This window comes from Asparagus officinalis, chromosome 3, assembly GCF_001876935.1.
Source record: "Asparagus officinalis chromosome 3, Aspof.V1, whole genome shotgun sequence".
In the NCBI taxonomy this organism is placed as follows: Eukaryota; Viridiplantae; Streptophyta; class Magnoliopsida; order Asparagales; family Asparagaceae; genus Asparagus; species Asparagus officinalis.
The window spans coordinates 36,640,281-36,663,964 of NC_033796.1; the positions used below are offsets into that span (position 1 = coordinate 36,640,281).

The following is a 23,684-nucleotide window of genomic DNA, read 5'->3' on the forward strand; positions in this document are numbered from 1 at the left end:
GCATGGCTAATGGGCACCCATCAAAGCACGACCTCGGGTATTCCAAAAAATTAAATTCACGTGGGTGCTTTTCAAGAGAGTCAATTTTGAGACATTAGATTACTACTTATACGCTGCTAACCAACTCGCTAGACCTTCTCGGGTGATGGATTTTATTATGGTGATTATTAACGAAATAAATATATTGGTTTATTACGGTGCATAATAATAGGTTTCCGTTGATTAATTCTCGAGCAAAAGCCCATGAAACAAATAAACACAAAAGGGCTGCTTCGGCGCATAGTTGCTGAAGCTGAAAAATAAAAGCAAAATTGATTATATCAATATCAATATATAAACAAAAAAGCAAGAAATCAAATAATTATTTCTCATGCATATCTTTTATCAAAAAAAATTTATTTTGTCATTTTATATTGGGTAAATTTCACTTTAACCCCCAAAATTTGCTTGGTTTTGCACATAACCTTTTTGAACTTTATTTATTCCACTTAACCTCATGTAGTTGTCTTGGAGTACCTTCGTCAACTTTGAAAGATCACGTGCCAAAGCACGTGACACTAAAGGTCAAAAATACCCCTCAATTTATAAGAAAAGACCCCTTTTATACTTTAACATAAGGGTATGTTTGACATTCCATCCAAAAACTTGGCAAGTAAATCTCAAATCAGTTCTTACTAAGAAAGAGGAGAGGTGGTCCAAATTAGAATTAGTTTATTGGTCAACATTTAACCCACAAAAACTGGTCTGTTTTGGTCCATTCTCATGGCATATAAAATAATTACCCAAAATAGTCGGATTAAGTTCTTATCTAGTTTTAATAGGTTGCCGAATACATCCTATATTCTAATCATATCAGATAATGATAATCACACTGCGAAGTTAACACTACCTCCGCAGTTTGCACTAGCATAACAAAAAAAAAGAGAGGTTATCTGAAAAAGAAAGAATCCATGAAAGGACCCCACCCAAATGCATGACGGGGCACTAAAATTTGGTTTGCGATCATCATTTTTCCGATTAAATATCCAGTGACATGGGCCCGCTAATGCATGACGCGGCACTAGAAATTCGGGAAAAGGCGGGCTTTACAAATTCCCACCTAGAAACTTTCCATTGCCGTGATGTCAAAGGAACCGCGGGATCGCGGAGAGCGGCGATTTGAGAATCAGAGATCGAGCTCTCAAATTCTGCATTTAAAGCTTCAAGCTCTCTTAGTTTTTCTTCCGATTTCTCAATTTGAATGTCTACTACGAGGGAGGACCGAGGTATTTTCCCCTAGAATTTGGTGAGGACGTGTCAGGCTCATTGTCCACCAAATGTTCGACACTGGATCAAGGTACAAAAAGGATCAGAAGCTGTAATTTTCTTTGATTTTCCTTGAACGCCACATTGTGTGGAGAACAACCGATGGCAACTCTTTGGTTCTGATTATTTTAACCTAATCTAAAGATACAAGTTTTTTTTAAAAAAATAACGATTTTAAGTTATTGAAATAGAATTGCAAACTATAGAACACTAGATAGATTGTGTACATAAATCTCATGTTTTTTTTTACAGTATTACCCAAAACGGAAGATATTTATTTATTTATTTTGATAGGGACGAGCGCTTCACATTGATTTTTGTCTTCTATTAACATAGCGCTCGATGAGAAGCATGTGGAGTTTTCTAGCAACATTGATCATAACATATAAGCTGCAAAATGGAGTAAAATAGAATTCTTTAATTCCTAAGGCTACCATCCATAATAGCATATAAATTAGTGCTTCCCATTGTTTTTTATGAGAAATGACGTAAAGAGCGATTATAAATGTTTTCCCCTAAAATGGCCTTCCGATCATAGGAAAACCGAACAGTTATGTTCTCTCTCTTCTCTCTCGTCTCTGCTCTCTCTTCTCCTCTCTCTCTCTCTGCTCCATCTCATCTCTATATAATATATATATATATATATATAATATATATATATATATTATATATATATATATATATATATATATATAGGTTAATGGTTCCTATGTCAAACGAGGCAGATTTCCTCCTTGAAAATGATGTAGCACAGTCTCAGCATGGTGAATAAAGTAGGAGAGAGAATATCAACATTGGTGGGAATTGTGCCACATCATTTTCAGGAGGAAATCAGCCTCCCTATGACAAGGAATACCATTATTATCATATATCATATATTATAATATATATATATATATATATATATATATTATATATATATTATATATATATATATATCCAGCGGCACAATAAGGAAGATGCAGCCTGACATTCAGCGTAATTCTAAACATACTGCTAATATGTTTCTAACTTTTGTTTATGTTAGACTACGAAGCAAAAGGAGAAATAATTGTTAGCTTGACTTGGTCATTGATGACCAAATCAACCACGGTTTCTCTGTTGAGAGAATGGTGGAGAACGTGAATCGTGGGCGGTTGAGAGAAAATCTCTCATGGGGGCGGATCTGAGGGGTAGAGATGATGGGTTAAGCCCCTATATAAGGAGGACCATTCTCCTTGAGAAAATACAACGAAAATCAAAGCAAACCCACTTACCCATTACCGGAGCCCCTCAAAAATCTGTTCTTTCTTCTTCTTTGAGTTCAATCACTGGTATCAAAGCTGAAGGTTCTTCATCATCTCGGAATCATGCTATTTTCCCAACAAAGAAGCCCTCTCCGTTGAAGAAGAAAAGTTCAGTTGAAGAAGAAGAAGAAGCAGCAACATTCTTGAAGAAGAATAGGAAGCCTACTCTATATCCTCGGTTAAAAGATAGCCATGTCTCAAAGTTAAAAACCACCGTACTCTTTGAAGAAACACTTTGTTGAGGTCTGCCAACGAATTATTTATTTATTTTTCCCTAGCCTACTCTCTGTCCTCCTCTCTAGCTTGTTTCATATCCATTTTTATAGCCTTCTGGTCTAAGTCTTGTCACATTTTTTAATTTCTCAAAGGCTACATCCCTTTGTTTTTCGGTCCTACAACGTAGCCTTCCAAAGCTGGTCCTAGATCCAACTACATCCATTTTTTTCATAAGCTTACTTGTTAAGTCTTGTCATAGTTCATAACCTACTTGTTCATAGCCTACTCCTATCACGTGTACTACCTCTTACCATCTTCAAGGCCTACTCGTGACCTACATCTTCAAGTTTATAGCCCATGGGTCCCACTGCCTCTGCATTTGAAGAAGGTGACTTGCTCTCACGGCGCTAAAACTTCGACAAGTGTTGATCCAATCAACACCGTTGAGTGACAATCTCGCTCAAATTAGAACTTCTTTCATCAACTCGAAACAGTCAGGTTTATTTTTATTCATTTATTTATTTAGCTTTATTATATTTTAGTATAATTGTCAAAATATCAACCTTATACATATTTTAAAATTGAATTTAGTTTTAGTTCTTTACCGAATGGCTAGTAAACTCGTTCTATCAGAACTAGAAAAAATTAACAAATTTAATGGCAGTAATTATGATATGTGACATAGAAAAATAGGATATGCTCTTATTCATGACAATATTGATGATGTAATCGAAATCACTGCTCTAACCCTTACTGATAAATCAACACCTGAAGAAAAGAAAGGGTTTGAGCAGTGGAAGTCGAAAGACAAAAAGACGAAAAGTCTTATGCTCATGTTCATGGAAGATAATTTAATTAAAGTTTTTGAAACTTATAAAACTTCCATGGACATGTGGAATGCAATAAAAGAAAAATACGACACTGTTTCTGAAGTTAACATTCAACTCCTCTTGCATGGACATGTGGAATGCAATAAAAGAAAAATACGACACTGTTTCTGAAGTTAACATTCAACTCCTCTTGCATAAGTATAATTCTTGTCGTATGAGAAAAATACGACACTGTTTCTGAAGTTAACATTCAACTCCTCTTGCATAAGTATAATTCTTGTCGTATGTAAGAGGGAGACAATATCGTAGAGCATATAAATAAATGATTGTCATGGCTAAGGACTTATCCACTGCTGGGATCGAAATCCCGAAAAGAATGCAAGTGGCAACCATTCTAAATAGTCTTCCCCCTTCACTTGCTGTGGCTGCCACCACATTAAGAATGAATCCTGTCATTAAGTCAGTCACTGATCTTTCTATGCACCTAACGATAGAACATGACTTAATAGCCAGTAGGAAGGAACTGGAACTGAATATGGTGCAGCAATAGCTGAATTATGTCCGCTAGAGGCATAATACTGGAAGCTATAAAAACCCTGGTTCTAGTAAACCACAATCGCGAGGATCGAAATCGCAGCAGTTCAAGAGAAAAAAAGTACCCCGCGGAGCCTGCTATAATTGTGGAAAGTTCGGGCATTTCAAGCCTAATTGCCCACAAGGTGAAAAGCAGGAGAATAAGGGAGGCTATAAGCATCCAGAACAAGGGATACTAGCAAAAGAGAATTCGTCAGTGTGACGAAATATAATGCTGTGATGACGGATATCAGTGGTTGGTGGATCGACTCCGGTGCGACTAGACATATCGCAAAGGACAAGAATGGAGTCGTAGAATTCACCGAGCTGAAGAAAGGAGAATAGAGAATCTATATGGGAAATAATACCTATCTCGATGTAGAATGTATTGGTTCGTATAGATTGGATCTTGGGGACGGCATTCTTATCCTCAAAGATGTGTTCTATGCCCCTGGAATTCGGCGCAATCTGATCTCGGTTCCCAGCTTGATGAAGAAAGAACTAGAAGTGAGGTTCTATAATTACAGGGTTTCTATAGGTAAGAATAATAAAGTGTATGCTATGAGAAAATATGTGCCCGAGCATGAATTATGCATTCTTTCAGTAGTTTGTAATAATTCTGATAATAAAATTTTGAATTTGAACTACTTGTCCTGTTATATTTCTGAGTCTGAATTGTGACATTCTAGATTAGGACATGCTAGTATTTCAAAAATGAAAAAAATTATCAGAATAAACTTACTTTCTGCACTATCTAATGTTCAATTGCCACCATGTGAACATTGTTTAACTGGTAAAATAACTAAAAAACCTTTTGTTGGCGGACACAGAGCCAATGAACTTTTAGGGTTGATACACTCGGATATTTGTGGTCCCCTAAGTATCAAAATTCATAATAATAAAGAATATTTTATTACTTTTATAGATGATTATTCTAAGTTTGCACACGTCTATCTTATATCCAGAGAATTAGAAGTCTTTGACTGCTTTAAGAGATATAAGACAAAAGTTAAAAACCAACTTGGATTGAAAATCAAAATTTTGAGAACTGATAGAGGTGGGGAATATAACTCTAAAGAATTTGAGAGTTATTATATTCAGCATGGAATTAAAAGGCATACAACAATATCGTATACGCCACAATAGAATGGTGTTGCTGAAAGAAAAAACAGAACATTACTTAATGTAGTTAGATGCATGTTGTCTCATTCTGGTCTCTCTAAAAACTTTTGGGAAGAAGCATTGTTAACTGCAAACTATATTTTAAATAGAATTCCTACCAAATCAGTTGTATCTACACCTTATGAATTATGAAATGAGAGGAAACCTAATTTGAGTCATCTCAGGAAGTGGGGATCTATAGCCCATGTTCTCATTCCATGTCAACTTAGAGATAAGTTAGATTTTAAAACAATAAAGTATAGATTCATAGGGTATTCAAAAAAGTCAAAATGTTATAAGTTCTATAATAAAGAAAAAGGAGTCATTGAAAACAAAGATATTACATTTCTAGAGAATCTAGAGGAAGAGGAACAAGTTCAAGAGGAAACAGAACCTCTAACTGTAATAGATGATGATTATTATAGTGTTTTTCCCACTAATGACCCTGATATTATGAATGAACCTAACATTGAAAATGATGAAATACCTATGAAAAATAATTTACCTAATCATCCGATTGTAGGCAACAAAAGGTCAAGAACACAACCTTTATGGATGGATGATTACTATTTATATTCATGTGAGTCATCATGTTTCTCGGTAGATACAAATATAGAAGAACAAGATCCCTTAACCTTTTCTGATGTGATGAAATCGCATGAATCAGCTTTATGGCTAGAATCTATGAGAGAAGAACTTGATTCCATAGAAAAGAATAAGGTATGGGAGCTATGTGATCTACCAGAAAATAAAAAAGCCATAGGATGCAAATGAGTGCTCAAAAAGAAATATCGTGTTGATGGATCAATTGACAAATTCAAAGCACGGTTAGTTGTCAAGGGTTATAACCAGAAGGCAGGAATAGATTTTCAGGAGACGTATTCTCCTGTAGCTAAATTTGCATAAGGCAGGAATAGATTTTCAGGAGACGTATTCTCCTGTAGCTAAATTTGCATCCATTAGAATTATTTTGGTTATTGTTGCATATCTTGATTTGATCCATTAGAATTATTTTGGTTATTGTTGCATATCTTGATTTGGAGTTATTCCAAATGGATGTTAAAACTATATTTTTTAACGGAGAGTTGAAGGAAGCAATATATATGTAACAACATGAAGGTTTTCAGGTGAAAGAACAGGAACATAAAGTTTACAAATTAATAAAATCTCTATATGGTTTAAAACAGTCTTCTAGACAATGGTATCTCAAATTTCACGATGCAGTTACTAAACTTGGTTTTATTCAAAATAAATTAGATAATTGTGTATATGTCTTGACAAGTGGGAGCAAGTTTACTATATTATCCTTATATGTGGATGATATATTGCTCGCTGGAAATGATATAGAAATGTTGAATAAAATTAAGGCAGATCTCAGCGAAAAGTTTGAGATGAAAGACATGGGAGATGCATTATATATTCTTGGAATTCAAATAATTCGAGATAGAAAGTCTAGCATGCTAAGTTTAAAAGTCTAGCATGCTAAGTTTAAATCAAGAAAAATATTTAAGATTAGTTCTTAAAAGGTTTGGAATGGAGAATTCCAATCCTGCACCAACTCTGTTAGTTATGAGAAAGAGATTATGTAAAGAGTAAAGCCCTGGAGAGGGGCAGAAGCCATTAGATGTTCCTTATGCTCAAGCAATTGGAAGCTTGATGTATGCAATGTTGTGCACCAGACCTGATATAGCTTATGCTGTGAGTTTAGTCTGTCGATATCAAAGTAATCTGGGACCAACACATTGGGAAGTTGTTAAAAGGATTATGAAGTATATCAGCGGTATATTTACTCATAGATTAGTTTATCAAGCTGATTCGCTTGAACTCATTGGTTATTCTGATGCTGATTTCGGAGGCGATAAAGATGATGGAAAGTCCACTTCGGGACACTTATTCATCTTTGGAGGAGGAACTGTTTCTTGGAGTAGCAAGAAACAATGGTGTGTTGCTAGATATACGCAAGATGCTAAATATATAGCTTGCAGTATGGCAACTACACATGCTGTCTGGATAAGACAGTTTTTGATTGATCTTGATCTTAATTTATTGGAAGGACCTATTGATATTTATTGTGATAATCAAGCAGCAATTAGCTTAATCAATAGTGGTTCGAATAGCTCCAAAGGAAAACATATTGAGATCCAGTATCACTATATTCGAGATATTGTAGAAAAGAAAGAAGTCAAAGTGACTTATATCCTTACTACATATATGATTGCTGATCCTTTGACAAAAGAAATACTAGTGGAATCTTTTATCAAACATGTAAGTTTGATGGGACTTAGGAATAAATAAGTCAAAGTAAAATTTCATGAATAATAAAATAAGAGTTACTCTCTACGGATAGTGGGAGTAATGGTAAGCAGAAACATCCGATCTCACGGATAGTGGGAGGCATGCCACTTGGTTAATTTGGTCAAGTGGGAGATGTTAGCATGACTTGGTCATTGATGACCAAATCAACCACGGTTTCTCTGTTGAGAGAATGGTGGAGAACGTGAATCGTGGGTGGTTGAGAGAAAATCTCTCATGGGGGCGGATCTGAGGGGTAGGGATGATGGGTTAAGCCCCTATATAAGGAGGACCATTCTCCTTGAGAAAATACAACGAAAATCAAAGCAAACCTACTTACCCATTACCGAAGCCCCTCAAAAATCTGTTTTTTCTTCTTCTTTGAGTTCAATCAATAATAAGCTGTTGATGCTGAAGCAATACCCAGTTAGTCTTATGCTACTCAATCAACCAACATGAAAACGAGCCGACTCGCAAAATCCGGTGATCCAATGTTGTCCGTCACATAACAAATTTGTCGAACCAGCATCAGGGTGTCAACCGTCCAATCCTTTTCTCTATCTCTCTCGTATGACCTTAAGTTTTTTCTTTGATTTGTATTGCTGGGGATATCGGAAACAAATCATGGACGTGAGCGTCTAAAGAAATCTGGTTATTGCTTATGAAGCCATCCTTGTCTTTTTACGGGCAAATGTGGGATAAAGCCCTGTGTTTTATTTGAAATTTTTTAAATAGAGAAGCGAGTTTTAAATAAAATGTACATTCAGAATCAGGGAAAGACATGATTATGGTCATTGACTAGAACAAGAATTAGAGTTCTGGATGTAAAGATTTTGGAGAAAAAGGACCACAGCATGTCTGGAAATGAAAAACAAGAGTCCACCTTTTTAGTTGTACCTGAACTAATCTCCTTGTTCTTGAAAGAATTATTGAAATATTGACAAGAGAACCTCATCCTTTTTTGTTGCAGTGAAACAAGTGAACTAGATTCAAGACTATCTAGACTGTTTGCGTTTAGATTTTTTGAAACTACTACTTTTCGTTTTACCCCTTGCGGTTTCCTGTAATTGTTTCCGGTTATAATCTCTTTTAACGGTCTGTTTTTCATCATCATGTAGGAGTTCTTTGAAAGAGGCTTCAATTTTGGCTCCAGACTCTTTTTGTTCTGCAATTCTTCGCTTAAGGGCTTCCTGAAATTTTGAAGGAAACCATAAAGAAAATTAGTTAAAACCTGAAACGAGGTAGAACAGCAAGTGAAATAGAAGAAATAAAGACCTGTATGTAAGCTCTCAGGTGTGGTACAAGTATCACACGATAATCAACAGTACAATCTCTTTCGAGATTGAGCTGCAACTGCCTAGTGGTGGCTAGATTTTTCATGATCTGTGCGTCGGCTATGCAAATCTGCAAGTGAAAAAGTGGTGATGAGACTGTGAAGTCTATACAAAAAGTTCTGGAATTGTCTGAAAAGTATGACGGCAAATGCACATACCTCTACATTTGATGATGACTCTAATTTTTTGTGTGCTGCTTTTATGCAGGAGTTATCTAAGGAGCTTGTTGAGTTGTCTTTATCATTATCATTAGACTGATTTATAGCACCATCCTGCTTTCTGGATGCATTTAAAGTCTCTGCTTCCGTAAGGATGTCAGAAATAACACAGATCAATGAATCGTTTCCACTTTCAGCTTTTTCAGCAAGTTCTTTTTTCCATTGTGTCAGATACTCTGCAGAATTTGCCCTTTCCGCTAGTTCGTTCTTACATTTATTTTTGAAGAGGTTTAGAGCATCCTGATACTGAATGAGTTTTCTTTTTTTACTGCATATCATACACAAGTCTTCATATTCATTCCGCAATTTTTCAACAATATTAATAGTCTCAACCTCTCTCTCTGCAGCTAAAGCATTAATTTTCTCTGTATGATTTTGATCTTCATATAACCAACACATGACGCGATTTACATCGGGGGAACTCCATGTTTTGTCTTCAGCTGACAAAGAATTTTCACTGTTGGATAATGGCTTCAGATCCAAATCGATATGCAAAAAACTGTCATCAAGAGTGACCCCAATGCCAGGGCTATCTAGAAATGCATTTCCCAGAGGTCTATGGCGCTCAGCACGTATGCATAAATTACAAGCTTGCACGAGACTCTCCAAGAAATTATGTACTTTTTCGAGCTGCAAAGAATCCAAGATTCGAATACAAAGTATCAACTGATCACCAGTTCCAACATTCTCTAGGTCTTGCACAGATGGAAGAACTTGATTTTCTCCCATGACGTATCTTAAAACCTTGTCAATATGGCTCTTTGACAAGCAATTATTAGTGGCAAGCAACCAAAAATTGCATTTGATTCTCTTGAGAAAAAAGCTTCTCTCGGTATTAGTCGATAATGAGCATTCTAGGTTACTGTTTGTTGTCCTGTCACGGATATCAATGGGCTCCCATATGCCTTTTACAATCTTGTCAGTCCAATGTTGATCGAGTTGTTTCGGTAGGAAGGACTGCAACTCTTCAGGGGGTTCGTACAGATGCTCCTCCAGCATATGCTGCCACATTAATTGTGCATCATTAAAGTCTTGCTCATCGCAGCAAGGACATACCCAGTACTTCCAAATGTGCTTCTCATGACTAAAGGTTAAAGCTTCAAAAGGGAATTTGAAGTCAGTCTTATACTCAAAGTCCTTAATAGGCACCCGGAGAAGATCTCTCCATTCTGTCGGAGTCTGCAGTGACCGTAAATAAGTTCGAATTTGGACTATGCCAGGGTCAATCAGCAGTGTCTTCCTGCATTTTTCAGAAAGATTTGGGCTCTTTAAGACATACAATAGAAATTGAAGATAGTCTTGGTGGAGGGAAATCCTTTCCAAGGTAGAGGTTTCTTGGTTGCTCTCTTTGATATAGTCCATTAAAAAATCGACAGGGTTGGTAATTGCAAGAGCACGCTCACACTCTTTTTTGGCCTCTTCATATTTGCAGTGAGAAACAAGACGTGTCACGTAGTAGAAAGAGAACTCAAGATTGTTGGGGGAGAGTATGGTAGCTTGATGTGCTGAGTCGAGGGCGTTGTCGTATTGGTATGTTTGGCTTTCAGGATCATTGATCAGCTTCGTGGCATAATGGCAGAGTACTGCACTGTGTACTCGGTGGAAAACTGCCGAGGATTGGTGCTTGTGGCGAATGCCTTTGAGGACATTTTTGGCCTTGACAGGGTCACCTTTTCTGATGAATTGGAGAGCCCGGCAGAGATTCTTCATTTCGTTGAGAGAAGGGTGGGGTTCTGTGATCGTGGGAGCAAGTGAGGAAGAGGGGGGAATGATAAGGGCAGGGATCTTCATCTTGATGGGGGATTTGAACATCGGGATCAGTGAGATTCTTCACCTTATTAGTAGAAGGGAGAGTATTTGTACTTGTGAAAGCAAGGGAGGAAGAAGAAGAGGAATGAGAAGAGATAGATTCTTCACCTTTAGGGGAGATTTGAAGAGCCTGCTCACTTAGGTTCTTCATCTCATTGGGAGGACGATCTGTGCTTTTGGAAACAGAAGAAGAGGGCGGAGCAACGGTATGCTTATTCAAAATGGACCTGAGGCTTTGTTGGTAGAAGGCCATCCGAATCTTAGCAGTTTCCTGCTTCAAGAAGCGCTGAAAGAAGAAATCCATAGGGTCAGTAACTACAAGAGCTCGCTGACACTCCTTGACAGCCTCTTGAATTCCCTCGCTGCAACAAATGAGAAGCTTGACATAGAAGAGAGAATACTCAAGGTTGGAGGGGGAGAGTTGGGTGGCTCTATGAGCAGATGCAATGGCTTCTTGGAACCCGCGTCTCTTAGCTTCAAGATCATTTTTCTGGGTTTGGGCATAATAGTGGGCTAATGCACGTACACGATGGAAGAAGGCAAAGGAATTGTGACGGTGGTTGTTTGCTTGATGCAACAAGCGATCAGCCTTGGCGAAGTTATTCAAATGGAGTAATGCCAGGGCTCTCTCACAGGTGTCCAATACCTCCCGGGAGACTGGGCATGAGGCATCATAGAGCTCTTGATCTTGACGTTTCTCTAGTAAACTCTCATCAGGTATGGAATATCTAGCAGTAATCAAGAATGATCGTAGCTGTTCTCTATAGTAAGAGATTAAGCTCTCCTCCATGGTTACATGGCTGACTTCTTGAAAATTCGACGCCCTCAAGTAATCAGCAGTGTCTGAGATGGGGTTGGTAACAGCTAGAGCACGCTTACACTCCTCAATGCCCTCTTTGTATCTTTGACAATAAGAAATGAGGAGCTTGACGTAAAAGAAAGAGAACTCAAGGTTGGAGGGAGAAAGTCGGGTCGCTCGATGGGCGCAAGAGAGTGCTTCTTGAATGCAGAAGTCCTTGGCTATGAGATCTTCCTCCAAGGATTCAGATTTGAATAACTGGATGACAGAGTTGATACGGAGTAAGGCAAGGTTAGCATCCTTCATCAAAGAGTCGGCCTTATCGTATCCACAACAATAGAGTAATGCCATAGCCTTGTTGCATACTGTCCTCAGCTCTCCATCGATGGAGGCCGAGGAGGAAGAGGAAGGGTCAGAAGTCTCTGAGTGGTCCATGGAAATCTTGGGAAGGAGTGGTTTTTTTTTTTTGTTATTTTCTCTGTAGCAGAAGGAAGGAAGAGGATGGTGGTTTGATTTCTCAGTTCTTGATTCATTGAGTTGTGTGTTTTATATCCGCAGCTCTATCTCGTCTGTTGTGGAGGAAGAAGAGGAAGGAGAAGGGAGGTAAGGCTGTGAGTTCGCCATGGGGTTGGAGTGAAAGAAGGGTTTTCTGATTTTATTTGCTCTCAATTGGGGCGTTTGGTTTGTTTTTCTCAGTTCTTGATTGATTGAATAATGGGTGCATATCCTCAAGAGGCCAGCATCAAACGGTTAGTTTAAAGGCAGAGGAAGGTGCTGAACCAGACCTCTGAACCGGGTCCATGACAGTTATAATGAGCGGTTTATCTTAATTTCAAGTGAGGCGGGGCCCACTAGTCAATGACATGGCAAGAAACGCAGAAGGCGAGTAAAAAAATTGAAAGACGCTGTTTGCTGTCTAGGACTGGGGAAAGGATATGCGAGACTTGGACAAGAGTGACTTACCAGGTTCTATTTTAATTCTTTCTGCTTACTTGTTAGCTTCCTAATAACTGAAGCTACATTCAGTTTGTTCTATGTATCCAGCTAACATATCATTTTTATTTTCTTATCCACTCAATTTACTTTATTGTAACTCCATTTTCATCATCTTTATTCAATCTGTCAGCTGTAACATTTTGAAATATTGCTAATCTGGCTTCCATATTTTCAGTTACTTTTTCAGATTCCATGAGTATTATTGTTAGTTTTCATTCTCTCTCTCTCTCTCTCTCTCTCTCTCTCTCATAGTTATGATGACTAGCAATTTTGCACCAAAAATTGATGTTTGAATTCAAGCTTATGGTTAGATAATATGAAAACTTCTATTCTTTGTGGAGCTCTCTGACCGTCTATCATGCTCGTAGCCAACCTGTCTTGATCAGAGCGATGATCCAAAATATTGTTTTCTATGGTTTACCACAATGGGAAAGGTTTTACATGCATGTTTTATTATTTTTGAAAAATTATCTGTGACATATCGGATTTTCCTGACTGTTAGGCAACATTTTGGGATATTCCAGATATATCCAGCGATATTTTGGCATTAAAGAATTGGCCGAAATGGTGCCATATTGGGTTCTATAACATGTGTTTTAAAGGTCATGTTTACACAAATCTTCAAATTAAAGGATTAAGAGTTCAGGTAAGTCCTAATGCTTTGTTTCACCTTTCTTGAGTCAAGGGTCCTTCACCCTTGACAGTTCTTGATATCTCTATATCTCTTTCTCGACTCTTCGTACTTGTATTTCTCATAGTCTCCCTTAAATATTCGGCAAGAAAGAGTGAGTTTATGTTATGTTCATTCTTTGTAATTGTAGCTTATTTATAGTTGTAGCTTATACCAACAGGTCTGCAGAAGTTTTCTGAGCTGATACCGGAATTGTTTGAGTCAAATATACACATGGTTGTGCACACATAAATAGCAAATACACACAATCATGTGTGCTTGAACTGAAATGAGCAGATGATTGGTTGAAGTACCTTCCATATCTAGTTTCGTTATGCACAAGAGCTGATGGGAGGAACCGTGATCTCACTCTATCATTTGTCAATTGTTTATTAAGCGGATTCTGTTTTCTATGAACATTTCTGCAAGTACTGATCAACATCTAAATTGTTAGTAACTTTATATACCAGTTTCTCAGCTGATTTTTTTGGTTTCGTTAGCTGTATCTTCATGATTTGGATGCAAATATTCTAGAAGAACAAATTCTATAACCCTCTGTGATTAACACAAAACAAACTTTGTATTCACATCAATTTCCCATGTGATTAACCCTCTATGCGATTAACACATTCTATAACCCTCTATGTGATTAACACAAAACAAACTTTGTATTCACATCAATTTCCCATGTCTCAGGAAGAACATCCTCTTGTTACAATTGAGCATATAACCAAGCTACAGCTCTCATTCTTCTCAATCAGCAGCTTAAATCGAAACCCTGAACTCTTTCTAATCCCTGTCCAAACTCAGTGAAGAGCGATTGACAGATTGTTCTGCTTATGACTGGGTATCCACCTTGGCTGATCAAGAGCACAAACAACTGTTCAGAGCCAACAATTAAGTTCTTGGTTGAGGCAGCAATGGTAAGAGATATTGGTGAGATCATCGAGTATCCGAGTCTTCTTTTTTTCCCCCTTTTTTCTTTTCTTTTTGTTTTGTTTTTGTTCGTGTGTGTGTGTATGTCGGCATGGATTGAATAAAGAGTTCGGAGGTTTGATCTAAGTTGTTGAAAGAGAAGTAACGTAAGCTGCAGCTTAGTCCAATATGCTCAATTGTAACAAGACGAAGTTCTTCATGAATAGAGCAGTGATAGCTATACCATATATGCTGTACTAAGTTTGTGCTATCACCAACGAAAGAGCGAGGATCATGTTGACTCACAAATTTTTATTTTTGACAATTTACAATGAAGGACCTTACATATCACATCTGTTAGTGGTAGTACAAATATGATATAACATTCCTAGTGTAGTTACCATTTTTCTGTTTTCATTGTGGGACTATTTCATTGTGGAACCCAATGAAATATATATTGTTTACTTTACTTGAATTTAATAAAATATTTCTTATTTATGGGTTCTACTAAAAATGAGACAGTACTATTTATCCACATTAACGCGAGGCTGTAGAGATTCCGAGTTCTTTGTTTCATACCAAAAAATGACCCTTGTGATTCAACACTAGTTAAGATTCAGATTCTCATCGTGTTGCTTGATTTCTCATCCCCGCTCAAAACCCCATGCGAGTTCTTTTCTCTACCCTGTTGAGGAAACTTTCTCCTTTGCCCAAGTCCCCACTTATTGAGAGCTCCCCTTCTCAAGCTTCCCCTTGTCCATTTCACTTCAGTACAAATCCCTGACAGGACCATGGGATGCGGTAGAAGCAATCGCAGAAGAAACCAAATGCAAGCAGATTAGATGAAGATGCTGTCGTGGTATTTAAGAAGATGGAGGAGACGCATGGGGTAATTCCAAATGCTGTTGCTATATTTGCTTGATGGGCTATGCGAGGATGAGTCGATTCAAGAAGCAGTGTAGATGTTTGGTTTAATGCCTGAGAGAGGAACTATTCCCTAGTTATTAGTTATTTATACCGTCAGTCGTTGAAGGGTTCTCAGCAAGGCAGCTAAGTTTGATGATGCATTGCAGGTTATTCGGAAGATTGTGAATGTCTTTAGTTATGGGGAAATGATTCAAGGGTTGGTTAAAGGGAAGAGATTGGAGGATGCTGTTGAGTTTTGTGTGGAGATGTTGGAGGCTGGGCATTCTCCAAAAGGTCCTTACTCACCGATGTTTTGGGAGGCTATCTATGGGAAGAAGAAGAAGAAGTCACAGAGGCCTTTTTGATCTCTCTTACATCTGATTGGTGAGTCACTGGTGTTTGTTGTTCACTCTGCGCTGAATACTTGACAATATTTTCATCTTTATGTTTTAGTATTGTGATATGTTTTGAAAATGGCTTTTGTTTGAGGGAAAGATCTAGATATATCATTAGGCGTGACATATTTTATAGGTTTCAGTGCTGTAGTGGAGCATTGTTAACATGAAACAAACAACTTAATAGTCCACAACTTTTGGTTGGTGTTAGCATAACGCTTGAGATAACCCCATAACATTAATGTGATCTTGTAACAACTCCTTTTTAGAAGAGTCCATACCCTCATATATCCACAGCCTCAGTCTTTTAAGCAAACATGATTTATCCGTTATAATTAAGATGTGTAATTTTTCTATGTAAATTCAACTTGCCTACAATATTCTTTAATTTTTTTAAATCTGCAATCTATATAACTGCCAGTTTTAAAGTTTTGACCTTTTAAACATTGTGGATGTCCAGTTCTTTGTTATTGCCCTGTTTCATTCTTTGTATTGTGCTGTGTTACACGGGTACTTCTATCATGAAGTTGTGCCTGCACCGGACACGTCCCATACCCGCACTCAATACTTCTTGGGCATTGCTTGAATATCCATGTGCATTTATTTAGACGTGTACTTAATTATACAATAGATGTTTTAATTTAAAGCTCTTTGTATGCACTTCTTGGACGTATATCCTACACTCCACATCCTTTTCACATCCACTCAGATTAGAACTATGATATAAATTGCTTTTTGTGTATCTAGTTTAGTACTATGACTTTAGGCTGCGTTTGGGAACTTGGATTTGGATTTGAAAGGTTGATTTAAAATCATGGGATTTCAAATCTAGAATTTGAAATCCATGATTTGATAAAATCTTTTGTTTGGATGTCATCACTAAATGCAAGGATTTGAAATCACAGATTTAAAATCTGATGTTTGGATGCACTTTATTATACATGAATTTGGATTTGAAATTGGTGTTTTAAAAAATTTTATGCTCTCTCTTAACTCCTTAATAATTAAATCAAATGCGGACATTATGGTTTATATTGAGGAAAAAGTTAGGGTAAATTTCACGACCCCCTCAGAAGTTTGATCTCTTTATTAGCAATTATAAATACACATGCAAACATCTTGTCCTTCATGAATCGGTATGAGAGAATACAAAAAATAATAATAATGTCCAAAATATTTATTATTACGCTATTTTTGCATGGCTTCATCCAATACTACATCAACCTTCAATCTTCAACCTTCAATCTCCAAAGAACAAGAGTACTACTCCAATAACTAGCCATGATAAAAGACTCGACGAGTCAAAAGAGTTTAGCAAACACTCCTCATAAGAAGCTCTACACTCCACAATAATCCTTCATTTAAAACACAACATACCATAGGTAGTTGATAACCATGATTTGCTATAAGAAGTAACCATGATTTGCTACAACAAGCCAAATTACGACAACATAAACTATTAAAAGAAAACATATCTAGAATCCTCTATTTATCCTTCAAGTCTTCTCCTCTTTTCTCTCCAATGCGCCCAACTTCATGTCTCGAAGAATTTGAGTCCTACATTACACAATTTAGCATCAATTAGTCCATGGCACAAAAATTTCTTGTGGTGGATCCTACATCAACCTTGCTGAAACCTGATGTGTTTGCTGCTGTACCTGGAAAATTGGTCATACCAAATGCCTCATCTTATCCAATAGCAGCATGTATGTGCATCAGTGCATATATATATATTTGTAAAAACAAAGGCTATGAGTTGCAGGTGTAGGATATTTCTTAATATTTCCTATATTGGCCTTGAAAAATAGTAGATGGACATTCCAGGTAGTTGATTCTCAATATTCAAATATTCAAATATAATGATCCAATATCATGTAATTTTGTTGCAGTAATCAGTACATGTGGTACCTATCAAAGCTAAAGATACCTACGGATATAGTAAGAAGTACAAATTTTCATGGCATAGTCCCATGATTTAACTGTTTCTGCTGATTACTTTTATGAACAACACTAGACGGCCTATTTCCCTTCATCCTGCTACCCATTTTTTTCAGAATCCCCAATTCATAAGAGGCAGTTTTTTCCTATAATTTTGTCAACTATATGTCAATGCTGCAGTCAGAACAAGCTTTTTAACTTTAGACACCAGAAAAATAATGAATGAGAAGCATTTAAACGTTATCATTTACCAAAACAAACTTAGGTATCGCTTTCCTCCCCCATTGCCACAAAATATACAATTGCGTAGCATCTGGTGCCGTTTAAGTATCACTTAGTGTTGCTTTTGAGCTCAAACATGCGTCAATGCCGTAGCAACTAATGAATGCTTATAAGGTTCATGAAACATCCTTAAGTCATATCTTCAATGGCTAGGCCGCTAACTTATATCGTCTTAAAGATTGTTACGGACAATTAAAGAAGATCGCAGTGTAATCCACTCAAAGCGTATATTTTACAATATTGGATTACCAGGGGCTTCTCGAAAGAAGAACGAAAAATTGACTAACCTTGGACTATACTGCACAAACTACTGAGCATGTGGCTTATTTCTATGCGTTCCATCCGTGTGGCAACAAGCAAACTTTTGGTCGTGCAGTGCCATAATTACTGATAAGTTATACATTAAATGAATAGAGAAAAAAAAAATGAATACAGAAATGGACTAGGCCTCAATATCCTCTACTAACAGGCAATACAAAAGTACCTCCGAGCATCAATATAAATTATCTTGATTCCTTCTAGCATTTTTTTCGATCGAAAGCCCAATCGGAACATTTCCTCTTGGAATTCACTGGGAAACAGGGTTAATTGTTCACTTTCTTTTCAGCTCTCTATTTCTAATGAGCACGGCAACTCTTCGCTATCTTTCAAAGATAATTGGAAGATGTTGGATGTGACAACGGCGCAAACATTCAAGAACGAATACAGTTTACGTTACAAGCTTCATTATAAGACCCAACACTAATGTCCAGAAAATTCTGTAATCAAATGCCCCCTATGAATTCCCGATGTGTGCTCAGATCAATAGAATGTCTGCTTGTGTATGAGCTTGCCCTACAAATCACACAGTACCTCCCCAAATACAGCTGAATTAGAATACCCATAGGAACTTTATTTAAAACCATTAAAATGTTGTTATATCCTTTGAGATGAGACTGTCAAATTCAATATAATGGGTGCGTCTGGTTGATCTTTTTTAAACTAGTTAGACTTAAAAATATCATGGAATATTAATATGCTTCTACAAGTGCAGAGCAGTCACATATCATTTTCCAGTTACTTTCAGTTCTACATGTACCCAATTTACTATTCGTCGTTGCTTTCTATTAGATATTTTTATTACACATTCTTGGAACAAGGGTCATATACTGATATTAAGGCGTAACCTTGCACTATGCCATATACTTGTCCCAATTTGAATATAATCACAAATGGTATGGCTGTTTCTAGCAACATAAACACTAAAGTTGAGATGAACCTAGCATATTGTGATCTGTCAAGTCTCACCTATGATTGAAAAACACTTCCTCTATTACTTCTGGTATGAATCTCCTCCTGCAAGTCGCTGACAGTAGCCTGCAAATCCAAAAAAAAAAAATCAGACGAAACCCAAAACTAACCCTAGATCTAGGAGAGCAACCGAAAGAGAGGAAACAAGCTACAAAAGAGAAAATCCAAGTCAGATCTAGGGTTTCGATGGAAGAGGGAGAGAGGAGTAAGGGGGAGACCGAAACCCTAGATCAGATCTAGAGTTTCAACGAGAGAGGAGAAGGGGAGAGATCGTAGAGATACCTGTTGCTGCGTTGAGAGAGAGAGATTCGGTTTCAACGAGAGAGGAGAAGGGGAGAGATCGTAGAGATACCTGTTGCTGCGTTGAGAGAGAGAGATTCGAGATCGCGAGAGGAGGAGGCGGGATCGGTCGGAGCTGAGAAACGAGGGAGAGGAGGAGTCGGGATCGTCGGAGCTGAGAAACGAGAGAGGAGTTCGGGATCGGGGTTTGGTAAATGACAAGGGGCAGGGTGGGATTTCAAATACGAGCTTTTGGGCTTTCAAATTCTCCCTTTAAAATAATTTGATTTGAAATTCCAGCCCAGTTTTGTAGCCCAAACTAAGGATTTGGATTTGAAATACCTTGGATTTAAAATCCAGGGTCCAAATCCATGTTCCCAAACGCAGCCTTAGAGTCTAGACTATGGATTTCAGCCATGTCCGCGTACCCTATCGTTTATAAATTTGCCGCGTCCCATACCCGTATCTATATCCATGAAACTTAGATATTGTGCGTTTTCAGGTTTCTTAATTATATGTTATTAGAAAGTAGAAAAATACATGTGTACATATTTGAAATCTGACTGAATCCATCTTTTGTCTCACTCATCACCCAGTTAAACTCGACTTGAGCTGGAATTCTTCTTGAATCCATGGATGTGGATTCAGGAATAAAAGCTTGGGGTTTTCATGAATCAAATTGGATTGGAATTGGATGACTCTAGACCCTAATTGTTGAACCAAATCGGATGGGATAAGCATAGGCCCTATTATCTTGGTTGGGTTGGATGACCCTAGACCTTATTATCAATGGATCAAAATTGGATCGGATGACAAAGTCACTAGACCCTATTATCTAGATGGAGTGAATGAGCCTAGACCCTATTATCGTTCTAATTGCAATAATAAAAGTGGAAAATGAATATGAGAAATGTAACCTTCTCTTGAGATTTTGATACAACCATTATTAAACAAAAAAACTGTTCATACCATCACAGGCATATTTACTAAATATTTTACATTGTGAATCCAAATCCATATGTAAACTCCATAACTATCACAATTTATATTGCTTGTATTTCCCTGATAGAAGCTATAGGGACAATATGGCTTCTGACCTTTGTCAATTGTCAAGGAAGACGACCTTGTTCCTTAAGTGACTGAATACGGTCATCAAGCATTTTCTCAATCCCCTTTAATTCCAAGTTTCTACAGCTTGGATATGTTGTACTCAAAGCGAGGCTTCTCAAAATAGTTGTGAAGCAGTAAAAAAAAGCAGAATTTACATAGCAATATAAGGACACTTACCACTAAATCAAATTATTATTTTGATGCATGTATTTTATGCAAAACTTCTAATGTCATTCGTAAAGCATAGCAGATATCTATTAAGTTCTCAAAGTTGAATGATCAATATTTTCAAGACTGTTGCTTTCAAGACTGGATATTGGAAAGAAATACCCACATAAACCTTAGAATTTCAAAGGAAATGCTTTTGACTGCTAACTTTTTTTGGAATGGGAAGCCATGGGTAACGCTTTGTAAGAAAAGCTGCTAAATGGGAAGCCATGGGTAACTCTTTGTATCATCAATCTGAAATATGTTTCTTCTGATCAAGGTGACATATTGGGTACCGAGTACATTTTATTTCATGATTAAGAATGATTATATATTATTTGAGCCTAGCCATGAAGGACAATGTTAGCTTATTTCTATGTGACATATATTTGATGACATTTATAAAAGTAAATTGAAATATCTAATTCATCTCCAAGTAGACTCATTTTGGCTCGAAGAGTTACTTATAAGAGTTATGAATTTCTTTAGGAGAGGAACTGAAAATTCTAGAAGCGTACAAAACTATTTGAGGCTTGGTGTTATAATAATCAGAGCGACAAAATTTAAGATTAGGATCTTGATTAACGCTTAGCAGAGAAAGGTGTGGAGGCAGTTCATGTAAGTTGCAGGTAGACTCGGTGTTATGAATGATGGAGTCACAGTTACAAGGTTAATGCTGTTTTCCCTTGTGAATTCCCATGCAGCCTGCTGTGATAGGATCGTTGAAAGTGGATACCTTGCCTTGATACAAAATGAGCTGAGAATTTTTAGCTTAGCTGATACCAAGTGAACTGTAATAAGTTGCAATAGTTTAAGCCATTTATATAATTAAATTCTATAGATTTTTTTTCATCACCTTTAGCTTCTTATACTTTTCAGCGCAACTCCATGAGGTTTCATCCAGTGGTCCTTTTGGATGAGTAGATGGCTGTGCAACTGCTGAAATTGATGATGTGAGAATCATCTTTTTAAGAAACGGAATTTTCTTACATGATTGTTAAACATTTAAGGTGCCTTAAACCGCAGGATATACGACTTCATCCTGAAATGTTCATATTTATATCATGTTAAAGTAAGGGAGAGAGTCTTGGGTAAATTTCCCTTGAGTTGAATATTGAGTGTGCACATATATTTATATAAGTAGAGGAGGGTGAGGTGTGTTCTCACAACCAAGGTGAGATTAAAAACCCACCACTAACACTATTATCAACAGCCCCCCTCAAACTCATGTTGGATCAAACAAAATGAGTTTGCGTACAAAAAACTGGAACCGATGAACAAGTAAGGCTTTTGTGAAGAAATCTGCAAGCTCGTCGACGGATGACACATGAGGAAGTAGAATTATCTTATCCTTAATAAATTATTGACGGACAAAATAAGCGTCGATCTCAATGAGTTTGGTCCTCTCATGAAATACTAGATTATTAGCAATCTGGATGACACTCTTATTATCACAGTATATAGGAGTAGGAGTCAAATAGAAATACCAAAATCACTAAGAAGACGATGAAGATGAATAATCTCTATAGCTGTTGTGGACATTGCACGATACTCTGCCTCGGTGCTGGAAAAAACAACATCTGGTTTCTTACTCAGCCAGGAAATTAGGGAATCACCAAAAAATATACAATAACCTGTAGTAGACTTCCTGATAGTGGGATCACCAGTCCAATCAGCATCAGAATATGCACAAAGCTCTAACTTGGATGTAGCAGGAAACAAAAAAGAGCAAGTGCTAGTACCCCGGAGATACTAAAAAAATTCGTAATAAGGTAGCATAGTATACAGAATGTGGGGCACTAACAAATTGACTGACAATGCCAACAACATAAGAGATATCTGGTCGAGAGATGCACAGATAGACCAATTGGCCAACAAGATATTGATATCGGGTAGGATCAGATAGAGGCTCACTATCAATAGAGCGAAGTTTGATATTCTATTGGAGTGGAGTATCGACAGTTACATCGTCAGTTAGCTCAGCTCGATCTAGAATATCCGAGAGATACTTCTGTTGAGACAGTAGTATACCCCGCGGACCTTGAGAAATTTCTAGACTAAAAAATACCAAAGAGATCTAAGATCATTCATGTGGAACTGTTGTTACAACTGAGATTTTACGTACTGTATACCAGCCACATCATCACCTATAATGATCATATCATCTACATATATGAGTAATAAAACTCTGTCACGCGATGCAATGCGAACAAATAGAGAAGCATCTTGATGACTTTTTATAAAGCTCGCCTTGAGCACGATATCGCGAAAACACTCAAACTAAGCGCGGGGTGCTTGCTTGAGACCATAAACAGCACGACGAAGGAGACATACATGTTCCGGAGGAATATAGAACCATGAAGGCGGTTGCATATATACCGTCTCAAATAAAGAGTCATGAAGAAAAGCATTTTTAACATCCATCTGGTATAATGGCCAACAATGAGCAACAACGATCGCAAAAAGAGTACGAACGGTGGGCATCTGAGTAACAAGAGCAAAGATCTCCTCATAATCAATACCTTGTTGCTGAGTAAAACCTCGAGCCACTAAACGATCTTTCCGACGTTTAATGGTGCCATCAGGACGATACATGACATTATAAACACATTTACTGTCAACTAAAGAGATGCCAGAGGGACAGGGAATAACATCTCAGGTATGTGTTTGCTGAAAGGCCTAAAATTCTTCAGCCATAGCCTGTCGCCACTCTGAAAATTAAACGGCCTCTTGAAAGGACTTTGGCTTAACTGTAGTATGAATGACAGCAAGAAAATTATAAAAGATAGATGAATAGAAAGTAACCGAAGCATACCGTGCAGGCATGACATGTGGGCGTTTGCCTCGACGAAAAGTAAGAGGAACCTCAGGCA

At 37.4% G+C, this 23,684-nt stretch overlaps 1 protein-coding gene and 1 long non-coding RNA gene across 2 annotated transcripts in view; one reads left to right on the plus strand and one right to left on the minus strand.

Moving 5' to 3' along the window:
• LOC109833798 lies at nucleotides 8,553-11,051 on the minus strand. The gene is made up of 3 exons (XM_020401613.1): nucleotides 9,156-11,051; nucleotides 8,939-9,067; nucleotides 8,553-8,853 (listed from the first exon to the last, which is right to left on the minus strand). The coding sequence occupies exons 1-3, from the start codon at nucleotides 11,025-11,027 to the stop codon at nucleotides 8,659-8,661; spliced, it is 2,196 nt and encodes a 731-aa protein (XP_020257202.1). The 5' UTR covers nucleotides 11,028-11,051; the 3' UTR covers nucleotides 8,553-8,658.
• The window catches only part of LOC109833800, a 28,139-nt gene continuing 17,161 nt past the window's right edge, over nucleotides 12,707-23,684 (plus strand). The window contains exons 1-2 of the long non-coding RNA XR_002245350.1: nucleotides 12,707-12,789; nucleotides 15,478-15,694. This is a non-coding gene — a long non-coding RNA (uncharacterized LOC109833800). The remainder of the gene's footprint in view (nucleotides 12,790-15,477; nucleotides 15,695-23,684) is intronic.

Bases quoted from the DNA above. Each gene is read 5' to 3' on its own strand.
- LOC109833798 (XM_020401613.1), bottom strand. From the start codon at position 11,027: ATGTTCAAATCCCCCATCAAGATGAAGATCCCTGCCCTTATCATTCCC. The intron at 9,068-9,155 runs GTATGTGCATTT...TTTCACTTGCAG, and splicing joins AGTCATCATCAAATGTAGAG to ATTTGCATAGCCGACGCACA. The intron at 8,854-8,938 runs GTCTTTATTTCT...TCAAAATTTCAG, and splicing joins ACCTGAGAGCTTACATACAG to GAAGCCCTTAAGCGAAGAAT.